Raw genomic sequence first — 27996 nt, forward strand, 5'->3', positions numbered from 1 at the left:
TGTTTCAAGTTCGTAAAAAAGAAATTAACTTCCAAAATTGGCAAGTAAAGCATAATTCAATGCACACCTACTTATGTATTTAACAAACATGACATTAAAAATTTAAAATAAATTTGTTGATAAAAGTGAAGAAGACTACAAATTGTTAACTATAATTATTTTTTTGAAATTGTTTCTTGCACAACATCCCCATATGTAAAACTGTCCTCTATCAAGCAAAACTGTTATAGTCTCCTCTATGTTAATCTGTTTTCTACCTTTAAAAATAAAAAAGAAAAAAAAAACCCTCATTTTTATCTATCCAAAATTGCTCTACTACATGCAAACTTCTCACAGCACTCATCTGAATCTGTGAATCTATGATACAATTGAATGACATGGTTAATGAAAAGAGGTTAGTAATCTCGTCTCCTGCTGCTACTGAGATCACTAACAAACTCTTCGTCATTGTTTTCTAATTGTTCCAATAGTTCATTATACTGGGGATTATGAGCTGCAGCTAAACGCAAATACTTCTCAGCTTCAGCATTGCGACCAACATTACATAAAGCACTGAAAACCCAAAAAAGCAAGATGCAAATCTTTTTTTTTTCAGTTCATAGCAATTAACATAAATTATATCAATGATATTGGAGACTGTGAGAAGATTAATTATCGAGGGCGAAGTTGCAAATATTAAAAAAGTAATGTTAGCAACGTACCTTGCAAGCACTACTAATCCATCATAATAATGAGCTTTGGACTTTGGTTCCTCGGGCTCTTTCAAGTTTCCAATTCTTTCCAGATGTGCAATCCCTTCCTCCCATTTCTCCTGTGACATACAAAAGAAAGCAATTTGAGTTGACCCTGCTGAACCAACTCAAAAAAATTATGGGCAGCCTTTTGCAGGGTCCCAAAATTGAACTTGATCAGAAAATACTTCAGGATTTAATATGTTATCCTCTCTCTCTGATTTCGAAGTATTGATTAGAATCTAAAAGCATTAATGACTTTATACCTGCCGTATACAGGCAACACCTGACCACTGAGAAGCAACAATTAGAAGATCAATAGCCTCAGGTTCTGTTGGATGGCCAGCAAGAAAAAGCTGATGAAATGTCAAAGAACAGATTATAGTTAACGACACAGCAAGAACCCAGGAACACTGATTTGATCATAAAAATTACTCGCAAAGATTAGCATAAATCAAAGTCCAGTAATAAAGGCATCTTAGTAATTTTTTGAAAAGATGATTCCAAAACAAGCACCAATACAAGTTTAATTTAAACATTGCTGTTCAAATTTCAGTAAGGACAGGACGGTAGATCATGGATGAACAAGTTTTTCAGTGCTTCAAACCTATATAAACTCTAAAGCATGTCAACATCTTGAGAAGTAACTAAATCAAACTTCAACTCAAACCTTGGAGATAGCACATTCTAAATATTCAACGGCTTCTTCTAGAAGCCCTTTCTGCAATTGAGTCTGCCCCATAAGAATTAATGCATTTATGTTATCAGGTTCTTTGTTGAGAGCGAGTCTGTAACCAAATGTTAATTATTTAGTAAAGCAATTGTACCTCAAGATATGGAGATTGCCTTACACTTTAACATATAAATAAAACCATAGAATGATGAAGGAAAAAAGATAGCAAGAAATGCAAATTACTGTAACAAGGGAATTGGTCTTTCTTTATCCCCCTTTGACAAGAATTTGACTGAAAGCTGTCCAGATTCCAACAAAAAAGACGTAAGACAACGTTTAACACATCCCTACCATTCAAATAATTGATAGGGTTCCTAGTTTTAGCTACTTACAGCAATAAGCTCTTTAGGTGTTAGGTTTTCAACAGAAATTTTCAGTTGCTTTGCTGGTGATTCCAAAGTTGTTTCCAGAGTATCAATTTCTTCAGGTTTTCTGGCTGCAGCTGGAACAACCTTGTCTGGTAACCCTAACATTGTGCGGCTAGCAGGATGTTTGAGGGCTAATTGCTGCAAAATTGATTGTAATTTGTGTTACAAAACAATCAAAATGAACTGAAATACAAAAGTTTGGTTTTTAATAGCTAAAATAATAGAATATTGCAAACCCAGCGAGATTGATAATGGCAGACTATAATACCAGATCCAAGACCGCAAGCCATATGGTTTCAAACAACTAATCACATGCCCAAAGGATAGTCAGTTGGTTTAACCTATTGCCATGGAAGCAAGAGGACAAGCAGCAAGAGGCCAAGAGTTTAATTCCTAGTTCTAGGGGATTCGCTTATTTTGGGGTGGGTTTCATTGTAAATAGTAAAAGAGAAGAAAAGTTAACCATGGGTTTCTGGCAAAAAGAATGACTGGATGGACTTCCAATATAAAAGCGAGATTATTGTACATGCTTGCCTAGTAACTGATTCAACAATTGAATCAAATGGCTCTCTTAAGTTAATGGTCAAATTATGGCAAAACCTAAAAAATAAATCAATCACTCTGAAACTTATAAGGGTCATTTTGGCATTTATCATAAAATTCGAGCAAATGAAGACTAGACATTTTCGAGTGAACTTTTCCTGTCTTTCACAGTTGGGAAAGTAGCAGGTCCTACATATCATCTAAAGGAAACAAATTTGACCCGATAATACCTTCATAAATCTTACACAACAACAAATTCTTTCCAGAAACATGAATTGCAGTAATTACCTGGACGATGCTGAATGAGCTATTGGTAACCCAATAAACCAGACTTCCCTGCAATCAAGACAGAAAATTGGTGATTATTGCCCAGGCACTGGGTCAGGCAAACTTAGGTGTCAAATAATTACTCTCAGCTGAAGAAAATAAAAAGAAGCAATAGGAAAAGTATTCAAAATGAACTTAATTGTAGTACTGTTACAATGTAATTAAACCTATGTTGATATATGATGTATCAATATTTGCCCACTTGCTTATCTAAACCATTTATATTGAATAACTTCTGCAAAATTTTAAGTGTGAAAAAACCAATTAGGTTTGTCTCTAATTTTAAGTATGCACTTAAATTGCTCCATTAGTTTACCGGGCAACTAAGTTTTTGAAGCTGTGCCTTCCACACTTCATAGGTCTCTGAGTTCAATTTCTTATAATAATGAAAATCAAAAGAAACATGAAACTTCTTGTTGTAATTTAGCTACTCACAATCTAATGGAATTGCATGACTGCCATCCAAGAAAAGAGTGCATTTACATGGGCCTAGTTACCCCATATCACGATTTTAGAAGATCACGAACTATTACATTTGATAGTAACAAAGTGAAAATTGTAGTTCAGGACAAGGTAGTTACATTTCCTGGAGTTATAGAAATTTTATGGAAGCATGGGAGTCTTGGTAGTAAATCTCACAAAAAAAGAAGCTGTATGAGCTTGTCCTGCACACATCTGAAAGGTACAATAGTCGATGGGACTTATTATACAGATGAGCAGTAAGCAGCTGCATCATTTCCATAATTTCTTTTACTTCATAGATGAAGATTTCAGAAGAGACTCAACATACGACTTACGCATACAAAGAAAATTTTCAAATCATTTAATTCACTATACAAAGAGTTCTAAAAGTGAAAGCTCAAGGAAATGTAGTATCAAGTGGCACAATTTAAAAAGAAACATGAGTGAAACAAGAAGTTACCTGAGGAATATAATAGCCCAAAAAAAATAGAGGCAGCGTCATTAGATTTAAATACGACTTGTAATACTGCAATAAAACAATTCCGTAACTCGCATTAAGCAAAATGCTATCCAAAAGTTCTGCCGGAGATTATTGAACTTAAAACAAGGACGGCCAAAAAAATGAATTGTACTAATTATAAAGCATAATGGAAAACTTTAAACATAAATACCCTCAACTTACTTTAGCCAATAAGCCAAGCAGACCATTTTCTTTTCCAAGAGAAGATGCCCCAAAAGAAAGCTGATAACATAGTAATAAAGAATCAGCATACTCCCTCATAATAAGCTCAGCAATACTTTGTTAAAATAAGCAATATAGTTCATGATGTCCAAAGAACTATTTCAAGTCATGGAGAAGAAGATATAGATGCCAGGCATACCTATTTCTCATGCAACAGAAACAACCTTCTTTGGTGAAAGAAATGCAGTACGGAAAACACACACAAATATTGCAGTATCACATATGTAATGCTATGACTTGTCAAAGATAATGCTAATATATTTATATCCAAAGTGACCAACACAGTGAACAAGTAAACCTATTCTTAGCCACAAGCAGTCTAAGCATACAAATAACTTCAGGCAGCAATTTGTTTTATTCATTCCACTGACATAGCAGCCAGATAATGAAGCATGCAACAATAGTATTGTCGCTATTATTTTAAAGATAATAACAACATAAGATAACTCATAAATTGGTAGAACATGAAAGGTGAGAGATATTTTCCAATGTTTCAAGAAACAAAAAAAGGAATTTTTAAAAGAAAACTTTGCTTGTTCGGGGTTGCTTAGATTAAGCTGAACTGAGATGCTCTCTTAATCCAGCTCCAAAACGTGTTAAGAAGGACACTGGAAGTAAATATGTAAGAATCAGGTTATCAAACAATTAAAAAAATTAATACCTTAGAAAAGTTGCCCAATGGTTGCATTGAAATATCTGATTATGAGAGACAAAATATTTATAGCTAATAACATGGAATATATGCTTTTAGTTAAGCATGCAGGCGTATGCACAAATTCTAATCACATGCCAAAACAAAATTACTATTACTTGGCAACAGTGTGGCAGCACCTTAACTGTTCATATTCACTCTGACGTAATGGGACAAAGATTGCAACAATTTGGTAGCTACCATTACAAAGATTGCAAGAATATGGTAGCTACCATAGGAGATTTCACCAATGACCTATTTCTCTTGATGATGCCAAGCAATTCATTCATTTTTGAATAAATAAAAATCACCTTTACATGTCAAAAGCTAAAGAAGCATGAGCAAGTAATTAATACATCAGGCACCACATAACCAAATTTTATTTTACACGAAAGCATCCACAACAATAAACCATGTTGTGCACTAGAATGCTAATTTGTTTGAAACTGTTCATCGACCAATATACAAGAAATCATTATTTATCTCTACCAACATACAAAATTTGATTGAAGAAATGAAGAGAAAAGAATTACAAAAGTGAACCCTAGATCTGCAAACCTAAAACCTTCCCTACTGTACAGAAACCAAAAATCTGTACAAATGTATTTATATAAAGTATACCCAAAAACATGAGGAACAAAGAAATGAAAAACTCAAACAATCACAATTAACCCAGGACCATATTTCAATCAAGCTGGATGAAAAAGAATGATGAATCTTGAAAATACTTAGAAAGGAGAAACATAATAATAGATTGCCTCATTTAAAAGTTTTTAATCATGGGATATGGATACAAATACCTGAACATTAGTGTAGTGCAGACCGGCCATCAACACTGGAAAGATGGAGCCTAAAACACCATGAGGATATTCGGTCAAATTTTGGAACCACCAAATCCCACCCTGTTAAAAATTCCAGAGAAAAAATCAACATGCACTATACTACTTTAGTAAGATAAACATCATATTCAACAAATATATTCAACGCCTACAGGGGTAAAGATAAACAAAACATAATGAGTTCCTCCATTGTCAAGAACATTGAAAATAGTTTACAGAGGGAGATTCTTGTCACCAAATTACAATTTGTAAATTGTTTCCATTCAACATAAACTGATAAGATGAGATTCAACAATACTTAAACAAACAATATGTATAGTCATATGTCTTCATCATCAATATTTACCATCAATACGCGATAAGCTGTCAGATGCACTATCAAAACTAAACTATGACCCAACACATAAAAATTCATTTTGATTTAAAACTCAAGCAACATCAGCATTACGACACTTCAACTATGTTAATCTATGAGAAGATACTGATGATGATAAATGTTATCATTAATACTGATATCTTATTATCTAAAAATAAATATTTAAGTGTGTCAGTTCCTTACACAATCAAACCCTGGATGACCATCCAATGACATTCTCCGAATGCTGGTCACTCCTACGAGAAAGCATGGGACCTGTAGGTAAATATTAATCTATGAGAAAACTCTGGCAAGATAATTGCGTGTTAAAAAGCATTCCAATCAACTATAAACTACTCTACTATCTTTTTTTAATTCTCTTTTTAATTTTTCTTATAAGAAAGGTCGTTTTTTAATCCTCTTTTTAATTTTGCTTATAAAAGAGGGAGTATAAATACACTAAATGAAAATAACTTACAGAAAGGCGAACAAGCTGTCCACAAAAGCAAAAATAGGGCAATGCAATTATATAGATCAAGACAACTCAAAAGAATTTAAAAAAAAAAATGTGGCCACACAGTATATAATAAGAGTCCTAGATATGAAAAACACAGAAACACATTCTCCCTCATAACAAAGATCAGAAAGTAAATAAACAAAAATACTAACATCAAAATCGTAAAGACAAGTTTTGTTGAATTTTCTTCTCTTCCAAATTATACCCACAATTTATGAATCTAACATGACAAGTATTGCATTTATCCCGTAGTATACATTAATTCTCTTTAATCTAGGAAACCAACAAGGTTCCAAGAGCAGTTTAAATCTTAACTGAGGCTAGTAATAATGAATGAACATCGGAATGATTATAGCTCTGGTAATGGAGGATGAACCATCCATCCTATATTCAATATAGTCTAATAATTATTTAGCTAAAGAAGAGTTCTGGCAAACCAAAAACTTCTGCATGTGACAAACTTCAATCCAGCAGAATAGTCATAAGCAGGACAGACCACTCCGTTAATACCAGATCTAATACATATGCATATTTGATTAAAATTAGTACACTGGGGCTTTAATCAATTGGGGTTGGACTATTAAGACATTGGGAGCTTTTCAGCTTAGAAAATATAGACTTCTTCCTACATCTCTGTGTTGAAGGAAAAGTTAAGAAACAAAAAGTATATAGAAGTATCACCTGGATGGCAAAGGATGCAATGAACCATAGCAATGAGGGGCAACCAGCTGCTCTTTTTTCCCTCCGAAAAAGTGATATTTGGTCAACAAACCTCTTTTCTGACAGAGGTGGAGGAAATGGAGGCGGCACTAAGAGAAACGAAATTCAGATAAAAAAAATTAATTCCAAATTCAATATCTCAACTGCACTAAACAAGAAAGGAAAGAAAAAAGTTCCCTGCAGGAATTTTATGAGAATGATTAAGTATCTTATTATTGGACAAAAGGATCATGAAAGTCCCTTATGTTCATAATGAAATGTGATAGCCTTACTGTGGATAGCTGGTTCACCCATTTGTACCATTGTTATTATTATTTTTTTCTTATCAAGATGCTTTAAGCCTTGTTTGTTCTTATTCAAAACTTGACATTCAAGCTAGCTTAACATGTCATATAACAAGGTTCTGACAATTGAGAGAGACAATGAAAAGGACAAAATGCAGATTCCATCACAAGTGACGGTAACTGTTGCTCCAATCACATACAACTTTCACTAAACAGCATATTAAGACAAAAGTGGCCATGAAGGATAATAAATAACAATAACAAGAGGCACCAGGGGGAACTTAAGCGAAACAAGATTTTCTAACTCTATACATGAGGCTAAGTAATAAAAGAAACAAATAGGAGCTATTTTCAAGTGTTAACAAAAAAGTAGAAAACCTAAGGAAAAGAAAGACTCACATCTAGGCAATAACTCTGCAATCCTTTGTATCTTCTTAAGTTGCAAAACAATCAGAGGAAGCAGCGCAATTCTGAGCGCTACGGTTGACGAAACTATAATTGTCCACCTGAAAGATCATTACAAATCAATTATTAATTAAGAGTCTCTTTGGATTGGCGCCATCAAATCACCTTTTAACTATCCACATGAATGTTCAAAATTCTGCCACGTGGCTTAAAGAGGAGAAGAGAGAAAGAGCATTACCAAGGGAAGCCAGTGAAATCATGGTAAGTATCAAGGAACGAAATAAGCGCACGAACAGGAAGACTCGACTCTTCACCGGCGATACTTTCAATCACTCTCTCACTCAAATTGACAGTCTCGACAGGTATCGGTACTTCTGAGTAGCGGTCGCCGACGCCGTCTCCGCCGACGCTTGAGTCGTCAGCTGAACCTGAGTGATAGAGATGAACGTGCGGTCGGAAATAGAAAGCACGTTGAGGTGTTTGTGTTTGTGTTAGTGTTGGTATTGGCGCGTTGAACAGGTGACAGAGCGGCGCGCGTGACAGAGGATGAGAGTAGTAGCTACAGCGGCGGAGTTGCAAGAGTAAGAGCTTCGCGGTTGCCATTAACGGTAAAGGGGTTTAGGAAATTTTTCACTTTTTTTTTTGTGATTTAAAAGGCGGGTCCGATTGGGACGTTGGATTTGGATTCCAATTTTTTAATTAGGGTTTAAGAAAGTAATTGTAATGATTAATGAATTCACAATATTTCTAAAAAATATAAATTAATAAAATTTTTATACAATTAATTAATTAATTAAATCTTTTTATTAATATTTAAAAGCTTCTTTAATTATATTTTATCAAAAATTTTAATAGAAGTTTTATTTATTAATTTATTATTATAAAATAACCAAATTATCTAATAAACATGAGTTATTATATTTAATAGTTTAGGTGTTTAATTATGTGACTTATAATCTAATATTTTTAAATAAAATTTAATTACTATTTGCATTATCCTTATGTATAAATTTCATAAATTTGACAGCTTAATAATTTACACGAGTATTGAATTATAAAGGCACTATATTAGTTTAACTAAAATTCAATATAATATTAAAAATAATGAATTCAGTATAAAATTATAAAAATGTTGAAATTAAAGTAAATATTTGTTAGTTTAAATGATTGGAAGGTCATGTAGATTCAGTGAGGACAATATCTAGGAAAAGATTATGTAGATTCAATTAGAGCAATATATATAATAAAAACATTAACAGACATATAAATGACTAAAGTTTGAAATTGATTGACATGGAATAAGTGCACTAGAGTTTAAATAGTTTTATTAGTTAAATCACTTTAGCCTAGATGTTTTAACTAAAGTTTGAACATTAATACTGAAAGTACCCACAATAAATTATATAGTTAACAGTTTCCAGTTAATTTATTTTTAATTAGACTTCAATTAATTGTCTCCTGATCTCGCCTGATCTCGTTGAAATTTAAAGAGATACGTTTAATTTGAGGTTTAATAAAATAGAATGCATACTTAGTAAAAAGAAAACTAAAAAATATATTAAACGAGCGAAAATTCATTAAAAATTCAACTCTAGTAATACCCAATAAAAAAGATCTTACACACTGCCTAAGTTATTGATTATAACAGAAAACAAACTCTCTATTTTAGATCAATTTTACGATTGTTGCATGTTATAGTGACTGGCTAGTAGTAATTTTTTTTAATCATTGATCAATAGTTATCATCCGATAATCGTAAAATAGAGTGCCCGACTGTCCTCTTCAATTTTTGTGGGAAGAGTTTAGCTTTATTTATTTAACAATATATTTATAAAAAAAAAAAACTAACTTCTTTAAATAATAAATGAACCAAATAAAAGAAGGGTTTCTCATTGGTTTGGCATCTTATTTACGTTGGTTAATTGCACTCTCCTGCTTGGCGAAAAGGGAAGGCCAAAGAGGGTTTCTAATTTACTCTTGAGGGGATTGGGTAAGTTTTCTGGGTTTCCCATTTTTTAAGTTTCATGTTATTTTATTTATTTACTTCTTTAATTTCATACACAAACATCAAGAATCACAATAGTTATTACCTTACTTTTGTTTACAGATTAATTGTACAATCTTTAGACGTTAGAAATTGTTGGTTATTTTAAAGTTCAGCCTGTTATTTTGCCATATCATAGAAATTAACTACTAAATTTAGAACAAGGATGAAGATTTGATCGTAATTTCTGGTTCTTGGTGCTCTCAGATTTTGTATAATGCAGAGAAATAGAAGATAGGGTAGGTGGTCCTTCTTCTTTTTGCCAGTGATGATTAGTTTTTCACCTTTTTCCAATTTTCATTAATGTCTCTTTGTTTTCGTTCTTTAGTTATTATGCATATATATTTGTTATCCTTTTTGTCAGCATTGTGGTAACATTGATTCTGTTGTCAGTGCTAGATATCTAGGTTTCCCTGATTTTAATCTAGTAGTTAATTTCAGAAAATCAGTATTAAGCACTGGGACGATATGGAATTTCATTATTATAGTCGAAAAAGAGTTCAATAATGTAAGCTCGGGTTGTGGTAAAATCTGCTGATATTAGTTTGTTTTCATCATGCGAATCGTGAGAAACACTATAGTTTGCTCATGTGCAAATGGGTAATAGAGAATATTGCTAATTTGTTTCTTCCTCATCATATAGCTTTAAAATTGTTAAAGAACCTTTTTTAAGCAGCAAAGTTATATTGGGTAATTCTGCAATCTTGTGTCCCATAAAGCTTAGAGAATTTTTGTGCACTTGAGGGTGGTAAAAAGGGGACTGTGATGTTTTGGCATTTTTTAGAAATGAGTATTTGCTATGAAGATAGGGAGAAGGATGATGAATTTTTGCTCATTTTCTTGCTTCCCTTGGGGTGTTGGTCTCTGCTGAGTTCAAATATTCCAATCTTTTGGGTATTTAATGCTGTCTTCATTCTCTTTTCATGGACTACTGGTCCATCTGTCCTGTCCAAAACTATGGAACTCATCTGAAATGTCAATTTTCTTGATCAGATCAAGAACTCTGGCAATAGGGTAAATAGGTTAACTATTTAGAAATGACCCATGTTTTGTATCTCTCTTTCTCTTGAATAAAATTTCTTGTATATTTCTCACATTGATGACCCTTTTTGGTGTGAGAATGATGAATATTATGCCGTAAGTACAAACCGCGTTGCCTTCTCATTTTCAAGAACTACTGAACTTATTTTGATGTGTACTATTCAACATGCAGATTTGTCATAACCTACTGACTTCTCTGTTTTGTTCTTTTTCCTTTTTCTTTTTTCCTCCTTCGACAATTATGAAGAGAAAAGGAAGTATGCCCTTGGGAAGTTCTTTATTGTGGATTTGAATTTATATTTGAAACACAAAGAGATATTTGTGGCCTCATTTTGGAGTTCGAAGCTTCATACTCGAAGTTGTTCGTAGAGTTGTCTCAGGTGAAAATGCGGATACAGATTTTTTTGCCTAGTTCAATTGAAGCTGCTATATTTCATGTATCTGACCATGGACAACAAAATTCTTTATGTGATTGGTTGCCTGCTTCTGAAACATGGCAGATGTGTCCCAAATACGATGGGAAAACTGGATCCTCTGAGCAGAATGCTGATACTTTATGCCCCTTAAATTTTGATAGAAATTCCCAGCATTCAACTGTCAGCACAATGTCTGGAAGTACTGCACCTACCCTCGTATACCAGCGACGGAAGTTACGAGGGAACTCTGTTCCCATTTTTTCTACACAGGACCCTGTGAACACAAAGAGAAGTGATGATTGTCTTTCAGTTGTTAGCTTTGATGCTGTTTCAGTGCCAATGGAAGAGCAGCATGCAGTTTCTCTAGCTGAGGTTGGAACTGAAGCTGTTGGAACTCCTATTTTGCCTCCCATTATAAGTCAAAGTGAGCCCCGTCTTTTAAGGTCAGATTCAGTTCAGGAACAAGTTGTTTCTGACAAACTATCCAAAAATATCAGGCACAAAATGGTAGAGATTGACAGTATAAATGACAGTTGCTCATCATCAAAGTCGAATATGGAACTTCTTTCAGCTTCCAAGAAGACTGAAGTGGATGAAACTGGGGAGTGCTCCTCCTCTAGTGCAGTGATGTTAGAGACCACGGGCAAAGATTTGTCAGCGAAGGATCTTTGCATTTCGATACTGAGAAACGAGGGGATGCTTGAAAGATTTTGGCCTACCCAGATTCGTTCTTCTGCAAACGATGTGGATAGTGGCACTGGTTGCAGTGGTATTTGTTCCCGATCATGCAAAATCTGTGGTCGTTCAGAAACTGCATTAAAATTATTACTATGCGATGATTGTGAAGAAGCATTTCATGTAACTTGCTATACTCCCCGTATCAAAATAGTTCCAAGTGATGAATGGTTTTGTCATTTGTGCTTGAAAAAGAAGCATAAAACTTTGAAGGCGACAGCTAGAAAATCACCAAATATTATCAGTGAAAAGGGAAGAGGTAGAAATGCTTCAGCAAAAGGTGAGCCAAGTCCTATAGAATTGATGCTGACGTCCACAGTACCATATACAACTAGCGTTCGAGTTGGCAAAGGTTTTCAAGCAGACATTCCAGATTGGTTAGCTCCAACTAACAAGTATGTTTCATTTGAAACCTCACTTTCTGGACTTTTGGAAGCGGATTGATTCATTGGATTTATCACTCCATTAACTCTTTTAAACATTTTTCCAAAATATATATTTGCTGCATGTGTCATGCAAAAAGGTTTAACGAAATTGGTGTGAATACAATTTCTTTTGGTCTGATTGTCCTTTGCCCTTTTACAGTTATTGCTCGTCATTTTGTTATTGTACCAGGTGACTAGAAGGAAATTGTTTGTGATAGACAAACATAATGTCTTAAACAAGGCAAGTAAAATTTGATTTTTACTTATAGGAACTTTTTCAAAAAGGATATTGATATGTAATACAAACTATAGTGAAGTAGAGGGTATTTGTAGATAAAAAGGTATAAGCAAAATATAACTGATGTGAAAGAGTGCTGGATAAATGGGCACTCTGTCTTGTTTCCTTGTTATATATGGTTTTTGCATCTTGTTCTCGGAAAAGTATTCCTCATCACTGCGTATATGTTTTCCTTGCGAATTGGTGCATTAACTGGATTGTGATGATTGATTTATGGGTTTTTTATAACTGACTCATTGCTTACTTTGTTGTTTGTGACATATTCCTGTTTTCATTTTGGAGCAGTGATGGATATGCTTTGGGTGAACCATTGGAATTGGATACATCAGAATGTCCTAGTTTGCACGTAAGGCTTTGCATCTTATATCATACGTGGTATTTCCATTTGCCATTTGGCTGTACAGTTGCAGTAATATTGGGTTGTCTTTTCTCTTTTGCCAGGATTTGAATTCCTACAACCTTTCTAATCTCAGCTCTATAGGAAACTGGCTTCAATGTAAACAAGTCTTAGAAGGTACAGGTGATGGTGTTGACGGAACTAGCTGTGGGAAGTGGCGCAGGTAAACCCAAAATGATATTGGTTTTATTGCTTTTTGGTTCTTATTCTTCAATGGGAATGTGTGTGTTATTATTTAGCCTAATGTGAGCAGGATTTGAACCAAAGACCTTTTGTGCAGTATAATTAAATGGAGATATTTGATTGGAAAGATTTCATGTTCTTATTCTTCTATTTGTTTGTCCTTTGTTATTGAGTAGACAGTATTTCGTTGAAGCTTTCATGAGTATTATGCTCTGTATTTCCTTGGTGTTTTTCTTTATATTTGTTAATTTATTTTCTAAAATTGATTGTTTAGATATGCTGATAAAATCTCTTGTTAGTAATGCTTAAGTTGGTCTAATATCTAGTACTTTTTTAATCACACAGGGCTCCACTTTTTGAAGTTCAAACTGATGACTGGGAGTGCTTCTGTGCTGTCCAATGGGATCCAACTCATGCTGACTGTGCTGTACCTCAGGTATGTATATCATTCACATCCTCTTCAATAATTTTATAAAATTGATTATCTTTACTGTATATTTTTCAATAATAGAAGCAAAAATATGTTTTTTTTCCCCTTTTTTCCGTGATGTTAGACAGTTTGATTGGGGTATAGTTTGGGGACAACAGTTGAATTTGTTTGATTCTTTGCATCGAGTATAACCAATTGATGATGGGAAGGGAAAGGGGCAATGGCAAATTGATGATCGGAAGGATGAGGGACACTGGAAAATTACTATAAAATTATCTCTAAGAAGCTTTGCAAATTAAACTAAATTTTAATTCATCTGCTTGATGTTTACTTGTTAGTTATTATCACTTGGTGTGTTTGTTTAAGCATGTTTATTTTTTTATAAATTACTTCTCCACATTTGTCCCATATCTTGGTTCTTATATTTTCCTCAGGAACTAGAAACGGACGAAGTTTCAAAGCAACTTAAGTATCTTGAGATGGTATGTTTTGCTGTTCTCACTTTATGTTTTTATGGTCACCCTTTTACTGACCTTGTTGGGAAAATTTCTGCCTTCTTCCTTATTTTGAATTTTTTTTTCTTAGTTTATCTCTGGTTGTTAACATTTCATAATCTGTGCAGCTGAGGTTGCGACTGGATGCTAAACGGCGAAAATTTGATCGGACCAAGAGCCGTCCTCCACAACTCTCAGCAAAGGTTTTGATGAAGTCAGAAACTCAAACTACTTGACCATTTTGTGAAGGTATCCATACTGCTTTACCTTCGCATTGTATTTTGTACATTCAAAATCACACAAAAAGAGGCTGAGCTCTTTGTATTGTAATTTTTGTAGATGGGAGTATTGTGGATTCTGACATATATGTAAGCCAGGTGGCATTTTTGTGGTCTCTTTTCTCTGGTCTTTTCTTCTCCTTTTCCTACTGGATTATTTATATTCTCTATTGAGTTCACAAATCAGCAAAAGAGGTTACCAGTCAGGGTTTATATATTTTGGCAGAATTAATTGGTTACTGACAAATTCAATAGATAACTTATGTCAATAGGAATTTGGAGCTGATTGTCACCCAAGCGGCATTGGTATTCAACCCATATGGTTTTTCCAAATCATTGACCTTATCCTCCCATCATCAAAACGGTGGTGGTGCCGTGTAAATTAGACAGTTTAAGTGAAAAAAGTTTGTACAAGTGTAATTACTCTTTTTACACGATCGGGTAATCAGCTAGATTGATTCTTTTTGTTGTGCACGTATCTTCAAAAGATTAGGCCATACAATTTTGCTAGGATTCACTATCATACATATCAAATTTCAAATTTTGTTAGATATTTCAACTTTTGTGTCACAGAGTTTAAATCAGGGTTTCATCTCATGTTGCAGTTTTGATTCTGTATCAATGTTTGTCTTCAGACTTGTAGTGAATAATGCATAACTGCATTGAATCATTCACTTTTCACAGTATCACAAAACAGGATAGTTCTATCCATTGATTTCTTACTTTAGAAAATAAAATTTAATCGCCTCGAAGCAAATAAATTATAAAAGTGAATATAGAGGAAAAATAAGAAGTAGCAACAGTTAAAAGGAAATTGGCATTAAGCATTTATATTCTATATATAGAATCACCACTGGCAAAACTGTAGGCAAAATGCTTTGCAAATAATAGAGAGTGTACAAATGTCAAAGTTTTTCCCTTAGTTCTGCTATGGGAACATAGACCATATCATATAAATGACTTTTATTTGACTTTTTACTATTTTCAATTTGAAATCTGGATAATGTTTGCTTCAAACATTCCAGTCTACCCTTGGCACGACATAGTCTCTCCATCTCTGCTTCAGCAGCTTGTGATTCACCTGTGGCAACAAATTTGACCTTTTTCGTCTTTTTTGATTTTGCTTTAAGAAGCTTCTTTAAGCTCACATCATCACTCAACTCAATACTGGCCTGAGATATCCCAAATACAAAAAGCAAAGCACAAAGTTTTATCCATGGTCAGTTTATACATGTAGAGACTGAGGTTTGCAAATTACAACTACACTTAAATATTCTTTATGACTTGCAGCAAAAAATCACTATGAGCTCAATTCCCTAAAATAGATTTCAATTTTTAAATCATTGCGAACGACACAGGTAAAATGAAAGAATGAAAGAATAAGAAATTATACAATGGCCAGGGCTTATATATGAACAATATACCTGATTGCTATTTACAGGTGATTCTAGAGAAGCTCTTTTCTGCTGATTTTTCTCGAAGCCGCTGCCACTGCTGACTGATTTTGAATCCTTTTTGGGGTGAATCTTTTTCAAACTCTTTGGGCTGCATACCAGAGTTTCTTCCAAGGAATTCTTGAATGTCAAAACATCTGCATTTTGCTTCTCAGTTTCCAGACTAGATTCCTTGGAGATCCTAGGAGAACCAGGAACCTGTTGTGCACTCTCCACCTATTATGCAAGAGAATTTGTTAAAGCTACCAATTATATGACAGAATAACCTTGCAACATCCTAAAGATTTAAGTTTCATATCCCCAGGGTTAGAATGAAACCAAATAGAAAAAATGTCCTTCCCAGTTCCCATATGCAATAAAAACAGAAGACAGACATCATTAACAGACAATAAATAACTGGAAGATATTATATTGGTTTTCATTGTTTGGAATAACTTTATGAAACAAAGTTAAATTGACTTTCCTTCTATCTTAAGTGGACAAAATGAATATGAAAAATTTAAAACTTTAAGTGCAAGACAAAGATACAGATACTAAAAAAAACAAGAAGAATATAAGACACAAACAAAACATAAGCAATAAAGGACATGGGACAGCAGCTCACCTTTCTGGCTTTCAGTGCTAAGTACCTCGCATTTTTAAACCATTTGTTAACCTGCAAATTGCAATTCAAGTATGAAAAAGTGGATAGCAAAAAAGATAAAAGACTTTTCTTAACAATTAAGGGATGCAAAATTATTCCTCAATAAAATAACATCACGTAGATTAATGCTCCTTTGCCATTTCTAGCTCTTCCTATCATATGCAACTTGATAACTATAGTCAGCTAGTACTCAGCCATTCAAGCAAGTCCAGACTAAATATCATATGTTCTTGGGAGGGAAGTCAACTAGAACCCACAACAAAGTTCCATATACTCCCAGGATGTAGGAAGAAAATAATTTTCTGTACAAATGATTAAGCACTGCTATTGAACTTATGGCACTGATGCAAAACATGAAAAAAGCTGCATCGGTTTCCAGAAATCCTTTTTGTACTTCTATAATGATAGCTCAAGTAATTACCTTCTCAGGTTCAAGACTCAACTCTTTCGACAGATTTTCCTTGACAATTCTAGAGGGAAGTTCATTCTCAGCAAACACTTGACGAAGCTTCTGGTGCAGCGAAAAGGGGAAAGACAAAAAAGCATGGTAATAAACTTCCAGATAATTAAGATTATAAACTGCTCACTGTCTGAAGAATCAAATTTCATACTACCTCTACTGCATTAGGTGGCATTCTGTGAAATGACCTTCTAATTTTTGCATTTGAAGGAAGCTTCTTTTTTACTTCTGCAGTTTTAACTTTGGAACATTTTTCCTCACTTCCGTACAGAGTCATAAGGGAGTTCACTGCATCTGACTCCTTTTCTTTCCGTCTTCTCTTTGCAGGACCCCAGTCTTCATCTTCACTAAGTTGCTCAAATGCAGAAGCATCCTTTCCAAACATTTCCTATCAGAAAGAAAAGATAGAACCCATATGTCACAATTTAGAAAAACAAGCATCTATTGAAATGTATTTGTAATTTGCTACAATTTCCATTACATAATTGTGTTAAAGAGTTAATATATCCGTTGGCAGATTGTGCAATAATATGCATGATAAACTAATTGCTAGAATTTTAACTGGCATCTTATATGTGCCGTAGCTGTTTATTCATTTAATAATTTTTTCTTGTCTTCATTTTCTTTTCAGTTATATTACTTTCATTTCCTCATCCAACCCCCAAACATCATTTCTTCTTTCATTTTCCCCTTTATCCTACAATTATTATTAATATTTCACTCAGAGGTAGAGAGAATAACATTTTTGGAACTTCCTAGCAAATAAATGGATTGACCCGCACTAATAAGCAAATGCCCTTCGTGTAAATTTTGGATTAATGCAAATGTAACACAAAAGAAAAGAGATAACTGTCCAGTAAACCAGTGAAACAATTAATTTCTATTTTTATTTTAAGGAACTTTGATTTACTCACATCATATAACTTCTTATAATCCACTGTCCTTCGCTGCCGACGACCACAGATAATTTCCCCATCACTGGTTTCATCAGAACCTATACTGCTATCAACTGAATAGTTCTTGTAGCCATTGCTCTCCATCTCCCACCTCATAGATTCTGAAAAAGTTTCACTATCTGAAAACCAGCTCAAGCTGGTAGAACTGCTTGGATCATCATCAGTTCCTGCCCTGCTGATGCTGCAGCTGTTCTCCCTCCTTTCAGGATTATAATCATCATCTTCAGAATCATCAGAAGGCCACTCTTCTTCTTGGTTTAATAATGCAGAGCAACCGTCAGGGAAGGCAGCTTCTTCTTTGAAAATGTCCTGTATGATGGAGTGACTTTATTATACAGTGGCAAATTCAATTTATAAATCCCTAGAAAATTCCAAACAAACCTGCCAGTTGCTGTTGACAGAAAAGGAGGTCCCAATGTGAGCATTCATTGATTCTATAATTTCCATTTTACATTCACAAAATTTGCAGAACCAGCCCTGATCTCCTGGAGGTACTGTAAATTATCAATTAAATTAAAAGTCCCATGAAGAAACTGATTAACTCATATCTCCATGAAACAAACACAAAAAATAGAAGTGAGCTTACTGCTTTCAGTGTCCAATGGAGGGTCAAGACATTTTTGGTGGAAAGCACAATTACATGTGCCATCACAGAGTACAATGTCATTATCTGGGAAGGCTTCACGCAACTTGCACTTTGCACAGATTATCTAGATGCAGAAAAAGCAAACAATACAAGTATAATTATGTAATCCAAGTGGAAGATATGATCAAACAGTTAAGTGTCTTCCTAGCAGTGTTATAAGTTATCAACTTATATCGATAACCTGATATCTGTGGACACTCAATAAACCCAGAATTTGACCAACTGACAACAGAAAAGCCTTCTTCCCCTTAGTCTATGAATCAACCATATGGACCAATGTTTATTCCATGGGAAAATTAGAGAATAACCAACCCATTCAACAGCAACCAGAAATTTATAAAACCGGCCTATATCTAGTTTAATTCTAGCTAAGTCACTACAATTTAGCTTAACTGTTACAGGTTACATGGTCTTACATGTTCATGGTGCACAGACCCATCTGTAGCAATAACAGAGCCTTCAATACATCCAACCGAGCTAAGGGAATCAAGCTGCCGGATTGCATCACGTATTCCAATTTTACACTTTAGTATCTGCTTCTTTGCCCGCTGCAATTCCTTCTCTGGCCTTATCTTTTCTCGGCTGCAATTGAAATTCAGATGTTAAGAACACAAATAAGCTCTTCGTCATTTAAAGCTTAACTACGTCATAAAACTAACAACAGGTTCAAATCCCCCGCACTAAGATCAATGAGAAAATCAAGAATCAATAATGTTCTGATTTACAGATCAGAAAAACGGCACATACCTATGACCTTTCCAACCTTCACCAGAATAAGCATCAATAAGGTTCTGCTCCAACTTCATTTTAATCAACAGGTACCTCGTTCTCCTCTGCAATCGTGAAGCTTCATCTAGCTCCACCTTCTCCTTTTGCCGCTTCTTGCTCCTACCCTTCCTTAGTTTCTTTGTTTCACCATCTCCATCAGCCACTTCTCCGTTCCCCTTGGAAATCACTAGTGCAGAATTTTTTCCTTTATGCTTCGATGATGCCCAATTCTTGGAGCCCTTTCTATCAATTTTTATATGCAGATTTTTTTGACTAATCGATTTGCTTTTTGCAAAGTCATCCCCAGCTCCCTTGCTATGAGACTCAGCAACTGTCCTTTTTAACAGGGTTGAATTGACTGTCTTTGACTGACATTTGGATTTAGATCTGAGTTTTTTACTCTTTGATATTTTGCTGCCTTTTTTGAACTTCAACGACGCAATTAGTTCAGACCCTGAATCTTTCTTAGGAAAACAAGATTTTCCAGATTCTGAATGTTTTACTACCTTCTTCCCATCTCCAGGCATACTGTTCCGAAGTGTATAAATATAATTTTAGCATAAATGTCTTCTAACATATGTTACAAAATCACAGTAATTGTTTGTAAAGACAGAAACAAAACAACTACAAAGACTATGGTAACAAGTATCACGAATCAAAAACTCATCGACTATCCTGGTCTTTGCATTTGAAATTTTGTGATGCTCTAAAAAATAAAATAAAAAATAAAAAAACTACTAGAAGAGATGTTCCTGCATCATGTATAAAAATAAAGGTATCATACATGAACTCAAAAAAAAATAAAATAAATAAATAAACTCATCTATCATCCTGGCCTTTGCACTAACATTAACAACCATGAACCGCAGAAGCACTTTAACAAACGAAGCTGAAACCATTATGAGAAGTAAACTCCTAGAAAATAATAACTGTAACTAAACAAAAACTCTTAATTCATATCGCTATGTGCTTCAATTCAATGTTGCTTATTTTCCTAAAGGAAAATTTTCTCATAGATGCAAAAACAAAAAGGAAGACAGAAAGTCAGCGAAGCAGAATGAAAAGCTTGTCAAAACATACAGGTTTTATATGAACATTAAGGCATTCTTTGTTTTCCCCCAGGTACTTCAGAAACGTGAAAATTCTCTTCACATTTTGTTCCCATGAATCATTCAACATAAAATCTTAAACTAACTCATCACTCACACACCAATTGGGAAAGTAACATAAATATTGTGATTCCATAAATCGAGATCACAATTCACAATGTTTTGATATTCATTAGAATCAATTCACAAAGTGTATGATCATCAGAAAGAGCAAATTTAGAAAGATACCCAGATGAGAATCATGCCCAATAAGCCAATAAAAGCAAACAAAGACTGACTGAAAATTTACACGTTAAAGCCATCAAAAAATGAACAAATACTAAATAAAGAGAAGAAGCAAAAGGTAAAGTGTAATGTTTAACAACTCACTTGGCAAATCAAATTTTGCCAGAAAGATTCTTGAAGAAGAAGAAGAAGATCTTGGAATCAAACAAGGTGTTGAGCAGCAACAATGATATGTATTTATAAAGAGAGCACATGTGAGAATTGAAACATTTTTTGGTTAAGTCCCAAAAAGGAGTTTGAAATTTGGGTATTAAAAGTTAAATCAGAGAGTGATGAAAATAATGCAAAAATATTAATGGGGAATTGGGTTATTTTCGAAGCGCCACACAACGGTCAGCTCTTTTTTTCTTTATGGAAGCCTCTTCTTCTTCTTCTCTCTTGTAAATTTGTAAATTCTCTCGTTTGATTTGATTGATCAACAGTCTCTTACAAGGGTGTATTTGGGAGTTCCTACTCATAACAAATGTGCTTCCGAGTTTAAAAGAACTTTGGAAAACACTTGTTGATAATACCATAAAAAGCACTTAGCCAATTCATTCATTTTCAGTTTCAGTTTTAGCGTTGGAATTTTCAAGTTTTGTATTGTTATTTTTAACCTTACATGTAGGTGAGTGTCGTCGATTCCCAAAATTGATGTAGAAGCACTTTTAATATCATAAGAAGCACTTTCAAGTACAGTGCAAAATCGCAGTAATTATATTTATACAAAGGTAGGATAATGTAGCATATATATTTATAAAAAAATTTCTTCTGAAATTCTAGTGTCCAAAATTACCCTATATTTTAAAGAATGAATAGGATAGAGATTTTTATCAATGATCTACATCATACTAGATTATTATTACGCGTTTGCTAATGTAACTTAATTTTACATATAGTTATGGTGATTTGTACATCATATTAATAGTTAAAATTATTTACCCCTACTTATGTAATGAGAATCAATCTAATGAGAGCTATCACGCATGTTATGGTAAGTGACGGTACACATTGTGCACTCTTATTGGAGGACGCTAGACCCCACAGTTAGCTCCTTTAATGAAACATATCGTCGCACATTAGACCAAATGCGCCTATGTAATATAAGTAAAAAAAATTATACACTTTGTTAAATTCAATTCTTATTAAAAAAGGTACCTAAGCAATAAAAACCCTTATTTGAAAGAAAACATTTTCATGAAGAAAAAATCCAAAAGTATTATTTAGCTTATTATCTATGCGTATTAGAACGAAAAGAATTGTTCATTGTTGGGTAATACATAAAATGAAATTTACTCTTATCTTTGAAGGGAAAGGACCAGCACTAACCACTTACTAATGTAGCGAATTTTTGTGAAGAAGAACGTAAACAATTATTCAAGTTCGACGAAACCATTGTTTGTTTGTTTGTTTTTTTTTTTTTTTCCTTCTACTGAAGTGAAGAGAAAGTGAACTTCTTTTACTCTCCTCTAATTCTCTTTGGCACTCACTTTTACTTTGGTTAAATTTATTTTTCCAAAAAAGGAAAGCATCCAAAATCCATTATTTGTGCTTCCCGTGCGAATGCCTACAAGCCTACCCTTTTCAAAATTGCACATTGCTGAAAGTGAAAAGTGATGTTATCACTTATCAGCATTTCACTGCCATCCAATGGATGGTAGCTTTTATGTCCTAAATATAATTTTTCCATTTTAATTGCTTGAGTCATCTACTCATATCAACAGCACTTTAGATAAGGGAGTTTAGATGCAAACTGTATCATTATATGTTGGCATCTGGCTGAAAATTCAAAGCACTTCCCGTCTTCAGTTCCTCATCTAAACTCTCTTTATTTCCAAAATCATTCAAATGTCATTGACTTTTGAGTTTTGACACTGAAACGTTCATACAGAGAGCATGAGAATATCATATCCATTATAGATATCGGCAGTAAGAAATTTGCTTTTCTGCGTAAGGAATTGACTTCAACATTCATGATCAAGTGTATATTTATTTCATCACTTAATACAAGAAGCACCGAAGAAAACAGTATCTGAAAAAATCAAAACAACCATCGATGACCAAATCAACCCCCACGAGGCATGTTGCAACCTGCAAAAACAGGAGAGCATGTGACTGTCAAATTATACTAATTTACTGGACATGAGCAATTGAAAACAAGAGGAAGAAGAATACTCGGTTGCCAAACGCATTGGGGTAAAAATAAAAACCAATACCACAGCTGGTTCTTTTATTCATGATAGCCAAAGACGCATTATTAATTGGAAGAAAGCAAGCAAAAGAACCAGGTATCATTTAGACACAGAGACTCATGAGGCAAATAAATTTGCTGTGATGTAAAACCTTTACAATATAGGATTTGTTATACTATATGGTTTTGAATGTCAGACAATGAAAGAAAAAGTTGGAGTAAGGACCAAGCAGATAGAAGACAGTACTAACAACCAATTACGTAAAATAAGACATCAAGCAATCGATTTTTATTGTTTAGACATTCATATAAAAGAATTTGAAAAAAAGAAATTGCAACAGCAGAAAGAAGTGATCTGACCATCAAATAATCTATTGGGGAGAATGAATTCTATGTGATCATCTCACCTCATCAGTTTGCTGAGGGGTAAAAACCATCCAACCAGGAGTTGACAAGTGAGACGACATGTCAATTGCAAGTGAGACCATCCACTCAATGTTATGGCTAAGGAGATTGAAAATAAAAATCATCTCTCCTCCCACTTATCAGCTTCTGGTTGTAGGGTGCCAACACATCAGCAGGCTGATGTGGTGTGCTGGTCCCTTTCACTTTTACAGACCTAGTAGACGTGGTAACCCTTACTCAGGTTCTTAGAGACCTGCATAGCAAAGAGAACTAGGTCTGCCTTGACCACACTTGTCACAACCTAGGAATTTACCTTTCTAAACCCTGCAACCTACACCAATAGTCATAGCCTAGGAATTAACCCTTCCCCACCAGTCGCCCTTGTCGGTCCTAAGTCAGCCAACAATCATAAGAAAGTCCTGGATGGTGCCATCGCCACCATGTCAGCACACCACCTCCCAAGCATTGTGTATGTGTGGTGAAATGTCACTGGGAGATGGTGCTTTGTCGTGGCACCACCCAAGACTTTCTCAACAATCACACAAGAGACAGAACATATGCATGCAAAATGTGCAAATGCTGCCATTAAATAAAATACGTGAAATTTGAGAGGATCAGCCAACCATCTAAAGGCCTCACCATTTTCAACCATTAGCCATGTACAATCCACAATTAAAATTACAATGATCTGAAGATTTAATGGTGTATAATAAAAGTGCTGAAAACAAAATATCCTAGAGATGCAATCAAATACTTAATAAGGCACACATTTGTGTGGGTATCTAGAGTCCTCCATCATCATTAGCAAAGCCTTAATTCTTGTAGGCTAAGTACACAGGCTTCTCCATGTTCCTCATAGTCTCCAGAATATTTTGGAAGCTTCCGCCAACAATTTAGCCTCGAAAAGGAGGGCTGCACACAAAGTTTTAGATCCTGCATGAGGGCCATTGGTTTGTTTTTTTTCTTTAAATTTCTGAACATGGTGGGGGCTCAATGTCAGAAATTTTGTTTTGGCCACGCAGCCCCCGCCGGGGGGGGGGGGGGGGGGGGGGTTTGTTGGTGGTTCTGACTACTGTCTGTCGGATTGAATCCAACGGTTACATGCAAGATCCCATAACAGAAGCTCTCTCTCTCTCTCTCTCTCTCTCTCTCTCTCTCTCTCTCTATATATATATATATAGTAGGAGTCAAATGCAGGATCCCGATGTGGCCATTGGAATTCAATTCCAACGGCCCACTTTCTTTTGGACAGTGGGCCCACCATGTGCAGAAATTAAAAAAAGGGGGAAAAAGGCTAATAAATATAAGTGAAATAAATAAAAAGCTAAAAGAATAGATATATAAGTGAACTAAATAAAAGGCTAAAGAGCAAATATTTTAATAACATATATACAGGATCCCTTCCATTGCGGGATCCAGAGATGGACCTCTTTTAAAAAAAAAAAAAAATCAAATAGCAGTGAATTTTTTTTAAAAAAAGGGGGCTGTTGGATATCAATCCAAGGATAAATGGGCTGTGCTTGCTGGTAAAATGCTTTAAAACAAACTGAGAATACTTTTCAAAAATACATATTTCAAAATAATTTTTGGCTTAGTAAAAATTTGTGTATTATGATAATCCTAAGGAGAAAGTAGGATGCACAATGGAGATACTCATGTGTTCAAGAACTCAATTTGCAAACCTTTCACTCATTTATTCTAGTAATCAAGTAACACTAACTATGGTGACGCCTAAGGACTTCGGACATGATGATCAATGTAAAACTAATTGTGATGGAGGATATATAATGATGTAAAAGAGAATATACCATAGAGCATGTGATAGCATGTCAAGAGATATTCCTAACATCTTTATTACAATTGTAATTCAAGTGATTATATTTTAGCTAATATTGTAAATAGGTGGGTTTATATATGGCTAAACCTTCCCTCAAATCCATGAAGAATATTATTGGAAAGCTATTAGTGTTATCATTTTCTAAAAAACATGTATGCATCATTCTCTACCTGTTCAGTATGTTTGTAGGTTGATTAAGGCTAAGAAGGTTGATGTTTGGTACCCAAGGCCACAAAATTGAAGGATAAATTTCCTTACCGTGATAACTCTCTCTATTTTTCTGATTCAAACATTGATTAAACAATTTTCTAATAAAACAAAAGCATAGATAACCATGAAACACAGAATATGGAAGAGCATCAACATACTATTATAGTCAATTATGCTGTGCATGGACTATTAGATTATGTGATAAAAGATCAAACAACCAATAAGGTGTTGCATGACAATTGTTATGTCGGGTCTAAAGGGTAAGAGAAAACTCAAATTACTTTGTTCAGAAGATATAAACACAAAAATTCAATAAACAAAATCGCTTTCGAATACCCCTGGATTGCATTGTTTGACTCTAAAAGAAAATAGGAGAAAATGCAACAACACAATGAATTGTTAAATCCTCATTTACCTCCAGGATGCATAAGTACAAAATAAAAAGGGAATTTCATTTAGAAAGATTTACCCAAAATACTCAAGTAACTTTCAATGTTTAGCTTCCTATTCATTTTCTAGCATTGGCAGCTAGATAGGTAAATGTTTCATCCTCTGCTCAACTTGTTTTTGCTATCCCATTTTCCTATCTCTCTCCCAGAATTGAAATTAAGAAAGGCACAAAAAAGTTAAAGAGGGAAAGCTCTAAATACCGCCAAATGAGAGATATGTCAAAAATCAAAACAATAACAACAATGAAAAAGAAGTATCATATCCAAACAAACCTCAAATCGGATTTTCTCTACATAGGTAATAAAGAGGAAACCAATAATTTTCTAAAATACAGACATTTGAATCCAATCTGAAAACATTTTCAATTATTATAATTTGCTTTGGGCTTTTCTGATGTATTATATATTTTGAATTTAATTTAAAATGTGTCCAGAAACTGCGTCAGAGACCTCCCATTCGGGGGCATTTTAAAGGTTTTATCTTTTATGTATTCCTTGTGTTCAGAAGCAAAACATTTTGCATATCAAACAAAAAAATAATCAAAAGGTTATATTCCTAGCAGTTTCATCCTAGCTCAGTTGTTATAACAGATCGACAATAATTAATAAAAATCTGCAAACCAAATCAAACACAACATTCAATTTACAGCTAATCGAGGAACATTAACAGAAACCCCATAAGCGAACTCAGAAACAACAATAACCCAGTTAAATCAAAACGCTAACAAGCAAAACCCAGTTAAAATTAACAGCCCAGAAGACATAATCAAGAAATATACCAGCCCAGATCAGTGGCCGTGCTCCTTAGCGTGTTGCTGGTGCTCAAGATGGCGTCGTTCCTCAGGAAGAGCGACGAGATAAGAGAAGATCATGCCGCCGATGCAGACATGGTAAACTGGATCGAACGAGCTTGTTTGAATGTACTTGGCGTGATAATTGTCCAAACCACGCTGCACCGTCTGCTTCACGTAATTCATTGAAAGCATGGGCTTCAGGTAATTTGGCAATTCCTTCACTTTCATTCCCTTTACCTCGTTGTAGATTCTCCTTAGCGACATTTTGGCAGTCTGATTCTGGCTTTCGGTTGAGAGCAAACCCTAATTTTTGTTTTTTCTGATGAGCACGATGCTAAGAGTCGATGAAGGTTTTGTAAAATGGTAAATTGCATGTAGTCACCCAGATATTTTGTAAATGTTACTTAAACTCCTGAACTTTTTAAAATAACAGCCAGACCCTTGATTTGCCGAAGTTGACAGCTAACCAGGAATGGCTAAATTCTTCGCGAGTTTTAAACACTAAATTTTAAATATTTTTTGAGAAAAGAGGTAAGAAATGAGGGAAAAGTATTTCTAAATTTTTAATAAGGTGGGGTTTGATTTTGTATTTTCCCACCTCACCTCTACTCAAATCCCCATTATATATGAGTATTTTTTAATTTTTATTTTATCAATTATAATATTGATTAATAAATTTTTATTTCATTTTTACTTAATATAAATAAGTTATAACTATTAAAAAAAGCATGCGTTATAATACTTATTCAACTTTAGAATATCTTTATGTTTTCTTTCTTAAGGTGCAGCTCTCTTAACATTTTTTAATTTTGATAATCATTCTAAAATATCATTTCAACTTTCTAGAGATTTTTGTAGATAATTTAAATACTTTTTAATGTGGTAATGATTTTATTTAAGTCTCTACTTTTTAATTTACTAAAATTATTTATTTATACCTATTATAGGTTGCGCATGGGGAAAGCGCTCTCCAGTCTCCACACCGAGATTCCTTATCCCCGCCCCACTAAATTTATTGAGAGATGGGGTGGAGAATGGAGGTAAAATTTTTAATGGGGTAGGCCTCCCTACACCCATCCCACCAATTGTCATCCTTATAGCTAAACATCATTGTTTTAGAGGAATTCACAAGTAAACCCCATCATTCCATAAATGGACATACAGACTACTACATAAATTAATTTTATCTATTTTGATGGAGATAAGAACATTATAATACATTAATATTGGTGGACATTATGACATATAATCTAAATTTACGTTATAATCTCCATTTAGATAGACAAAATTTATTAACTAAAAAGAACCTAGTTGTTCATTGAAGTAATCTTTAGATTATGAGTGTCTTTTTC

The 27996-nt window shown here is 34.2% G+C and overlaps 4 protein-coding genes across 11 annotated transcripts; 1 reads left to right on the plus strand and 3 right to left on the minus strand.

Moving 5' to 3' along the window:
• Positions 1-134: 134 nt before the first annotated feature.
• Positions 135-8388, minus strand: LOC18056116 (ALBINO3-like protein 2, chloroplastic). Of its 2 annotated transcripts, none has more exons than XM_006453192.2 (14): positions 7956-8388; positions 7712-7818; positions 6990-7117; positions 5996-6067; positions 5398-5499; positions 3847-3906; positions 3625-3690; positions 2664-2711; positions 1797-1970; positions 1648-1703; positions 1402-1519; positions 998-1087; positions 702-811; positions 135-552 (listed from the first exon to the last, which is right to left on the minus strand). In XM_006453192.2, the coding sequence occupies exons 1-14, from the start codon at positions 8318-8320 to the stop codon at positions 396-398; spliced, it is 1653 nt and encodes a 550-aa protein (XP_006453255.1). In that variant the 5' UTR covers positions 8321-8388; the 3' UTR covers positions 135-395. The 2 variants fall into 2 exon arrangements, 1 of the variants encoding a protein (XP_006453255.1); XR_002904059.1 differs by having other exon boundaries at positions 460-552; positions 702-879.
• Positions 8389-9331: 943 nt separating this feature from the next.
• On the plus strand, positions 9332-17033 carry LOC18056118. 6 transcript variants are annotated; one of them, XM_024192471.1, is made up of 9 exons: positions 9332-9707; positions 11050-12348; positions 12962-13022; positions 13118-13236; positions 13602-13692; positions 14121-14168; positions 14309-14429; positions 14520-14548; positions 16985-17002. In XM_024192471.1, the coding sequence occupies exons 2-7, from the start codon at positions 11189-11191 to the stop codon at positions 14414-14416; spliced, it is 1587 nt and encodes a 528-aa protein (XP_024048239.1). In that variant the 5' UTR covers positions 9332-9707; positions 11050-11188; the 3' UTR covers positions 14417-14429; positions 14520-14548; positions 16985-17002. The 6 variants fall into 6 exon arrangements, with proteins under 6 accessions (XP_024048239.1, XP_024048237.1, XP_024048236.1 ...); XM_024192469.1 differs by lacking the exon at positions 14520-14548 and having other exon boundaries at positions 16985-17033; XM_024192468.1 differs by lacking the exons at positions 14520-14548; positions 16985-17002 and adding an exon at positions 15900-15967.
• On the minus strand, positions 15246-21320 carry LOC18056119 (pathogenesis-related homeodomain protein). 2 transcript variants are annotated; one of them, XM_006453195.2, is made up of 11 exons: positions 20864-21320; positions 19365-19913; positions 19034-19199; positions 18558-18681; positions 18353-18456; positions 17930-18280; positions 17170-17403; positions 16977-17066; positions 16517-16567; positions 15883-16128; positions 15246-15630 (listed from the first exon to the last, which is right to left on the minus strand). In XM_006453195.2, the coding sequence occupies exons 2-11, from the start codon at positions 19910-19912 to the stop codon at positions 15364-15366; spliced, it is 2181 nt and encodes a 726-aa protein (XP_006453258.1). In that variant the 5' UTR covers position 19913; positions 20864-21320; the 3' UTR covers positions 15246-15363. The 2 variants fall into 2 exon arrangements, with proteins under 2 accessions (XP_006453258.1, XP_024048235.1); XM_024192467.1 differs by having other exon boundaries at positions 18353-18465.
• Positions 21321-22562: 1242 nt separating this feature from the next.
• On the minus strand, positions 22563-27041 carry LOC18056121. The gene is made up of 2 exons (XM_006453197.2): positions 26630-27041; positions 22563-22849 (listed from the first exon to the last, which is right to left on the minus strand). The coding sequence occupies exon 1, from the start codon at positions 26906-26908 to the stop codon at positions 26639-26641; it is 270 nt and encodes an 89-aa protein (XP_006453260.1). The 5' UTR covers positions 26909-27041; the 3' UTR covers positions 22563-22849; positions 26630-26638.
• Between the last annotated feature and the right edge of the window lie 955 nt (positions 27042-27996).

This window comes from Citrus clementina, unplaced genomic scaffold (genome assembly GCF_000493195.1).
Source record: "Citrus clementina cultivar Clemenules unplaced genomic scaffold, Citrus_clementina_v1.0 scaffold_1, whole genome shotgun sequence".
NCBI lineage: Eukaryota > Viridiplantae > Streptophyta > Magnoliopsida > Sapindales > Rutaceae > Citrus > Citrus x clementina.

Coding starts and splice junctions, on each gene's coding strand:
- LOC18056116 (XM_006453192.2), bottom strand. CDS start 8,320: ATGGCAACCGCGAAGCTCTTACTCTTGCAACTCCGCCGCTGTAGCTAC. Junction 7,819..7,955: donor GATTTCACTGGCTTCCCTTG/GTAATGCTCTTT, acceptor ATGATCTTTCAG/GTGGACAATTATAGTTTCGT. Junction 553..701: donor GGATTAGTAGTGCTTGCAAG/GTACGTTGCTAA, acceptor TTGGGTTTTCAG/TGCTTTATGTAATGTTGGTC.
- LOC18056118 (XM_024192469.1), top strand. CDS start 11,189: ATGCGGATACAGATTTTTTTGCCTAGTTCAATTGAAGCTGCTATATTT. Junction 13,023..13,117: donor CAGAATGTCCTAGTTTGCAC/GTAAGGCTTTGC, acceptor CTCTTTTGCCAG/GATTTGAATTCCTACAACCT. Junction 14,169..14,308: donor AACTTAAGTATCTTGAGATG/GTATGTTTTGCT, acceptor TAATCTGTGCAG/CTGAGGTTGCGACTGGATGC.
- LOC18056119 (XM_024192467.1), bottom strand. CDS start 19,912: ATGCCTGGAGATGGGAAGAAGGTAGTAAAACATTCAGAATCTGGAAAA. Junction 17,404..17,929: donor ATTATAAGAAGTTATATGAT/GTGAGTAAATCA, acceptor TCTTTCTGATAG/GAAATGTTTGGAAAGGATGC. Junction 15,631..15,882: donor CACCTGTAAATAGCAATCAG/GTATATTGTTCA, acceptor GGGATATCTCAG/GCCAGTATTGAGTTGAGTGA.
- LOC18056121 (XM_006453197.2), bottom strand. CDS start 26,908: ATGTCGCTAAGGAGAATCTACAACGAGGTAAAGGGAATGAAAGTGAAG.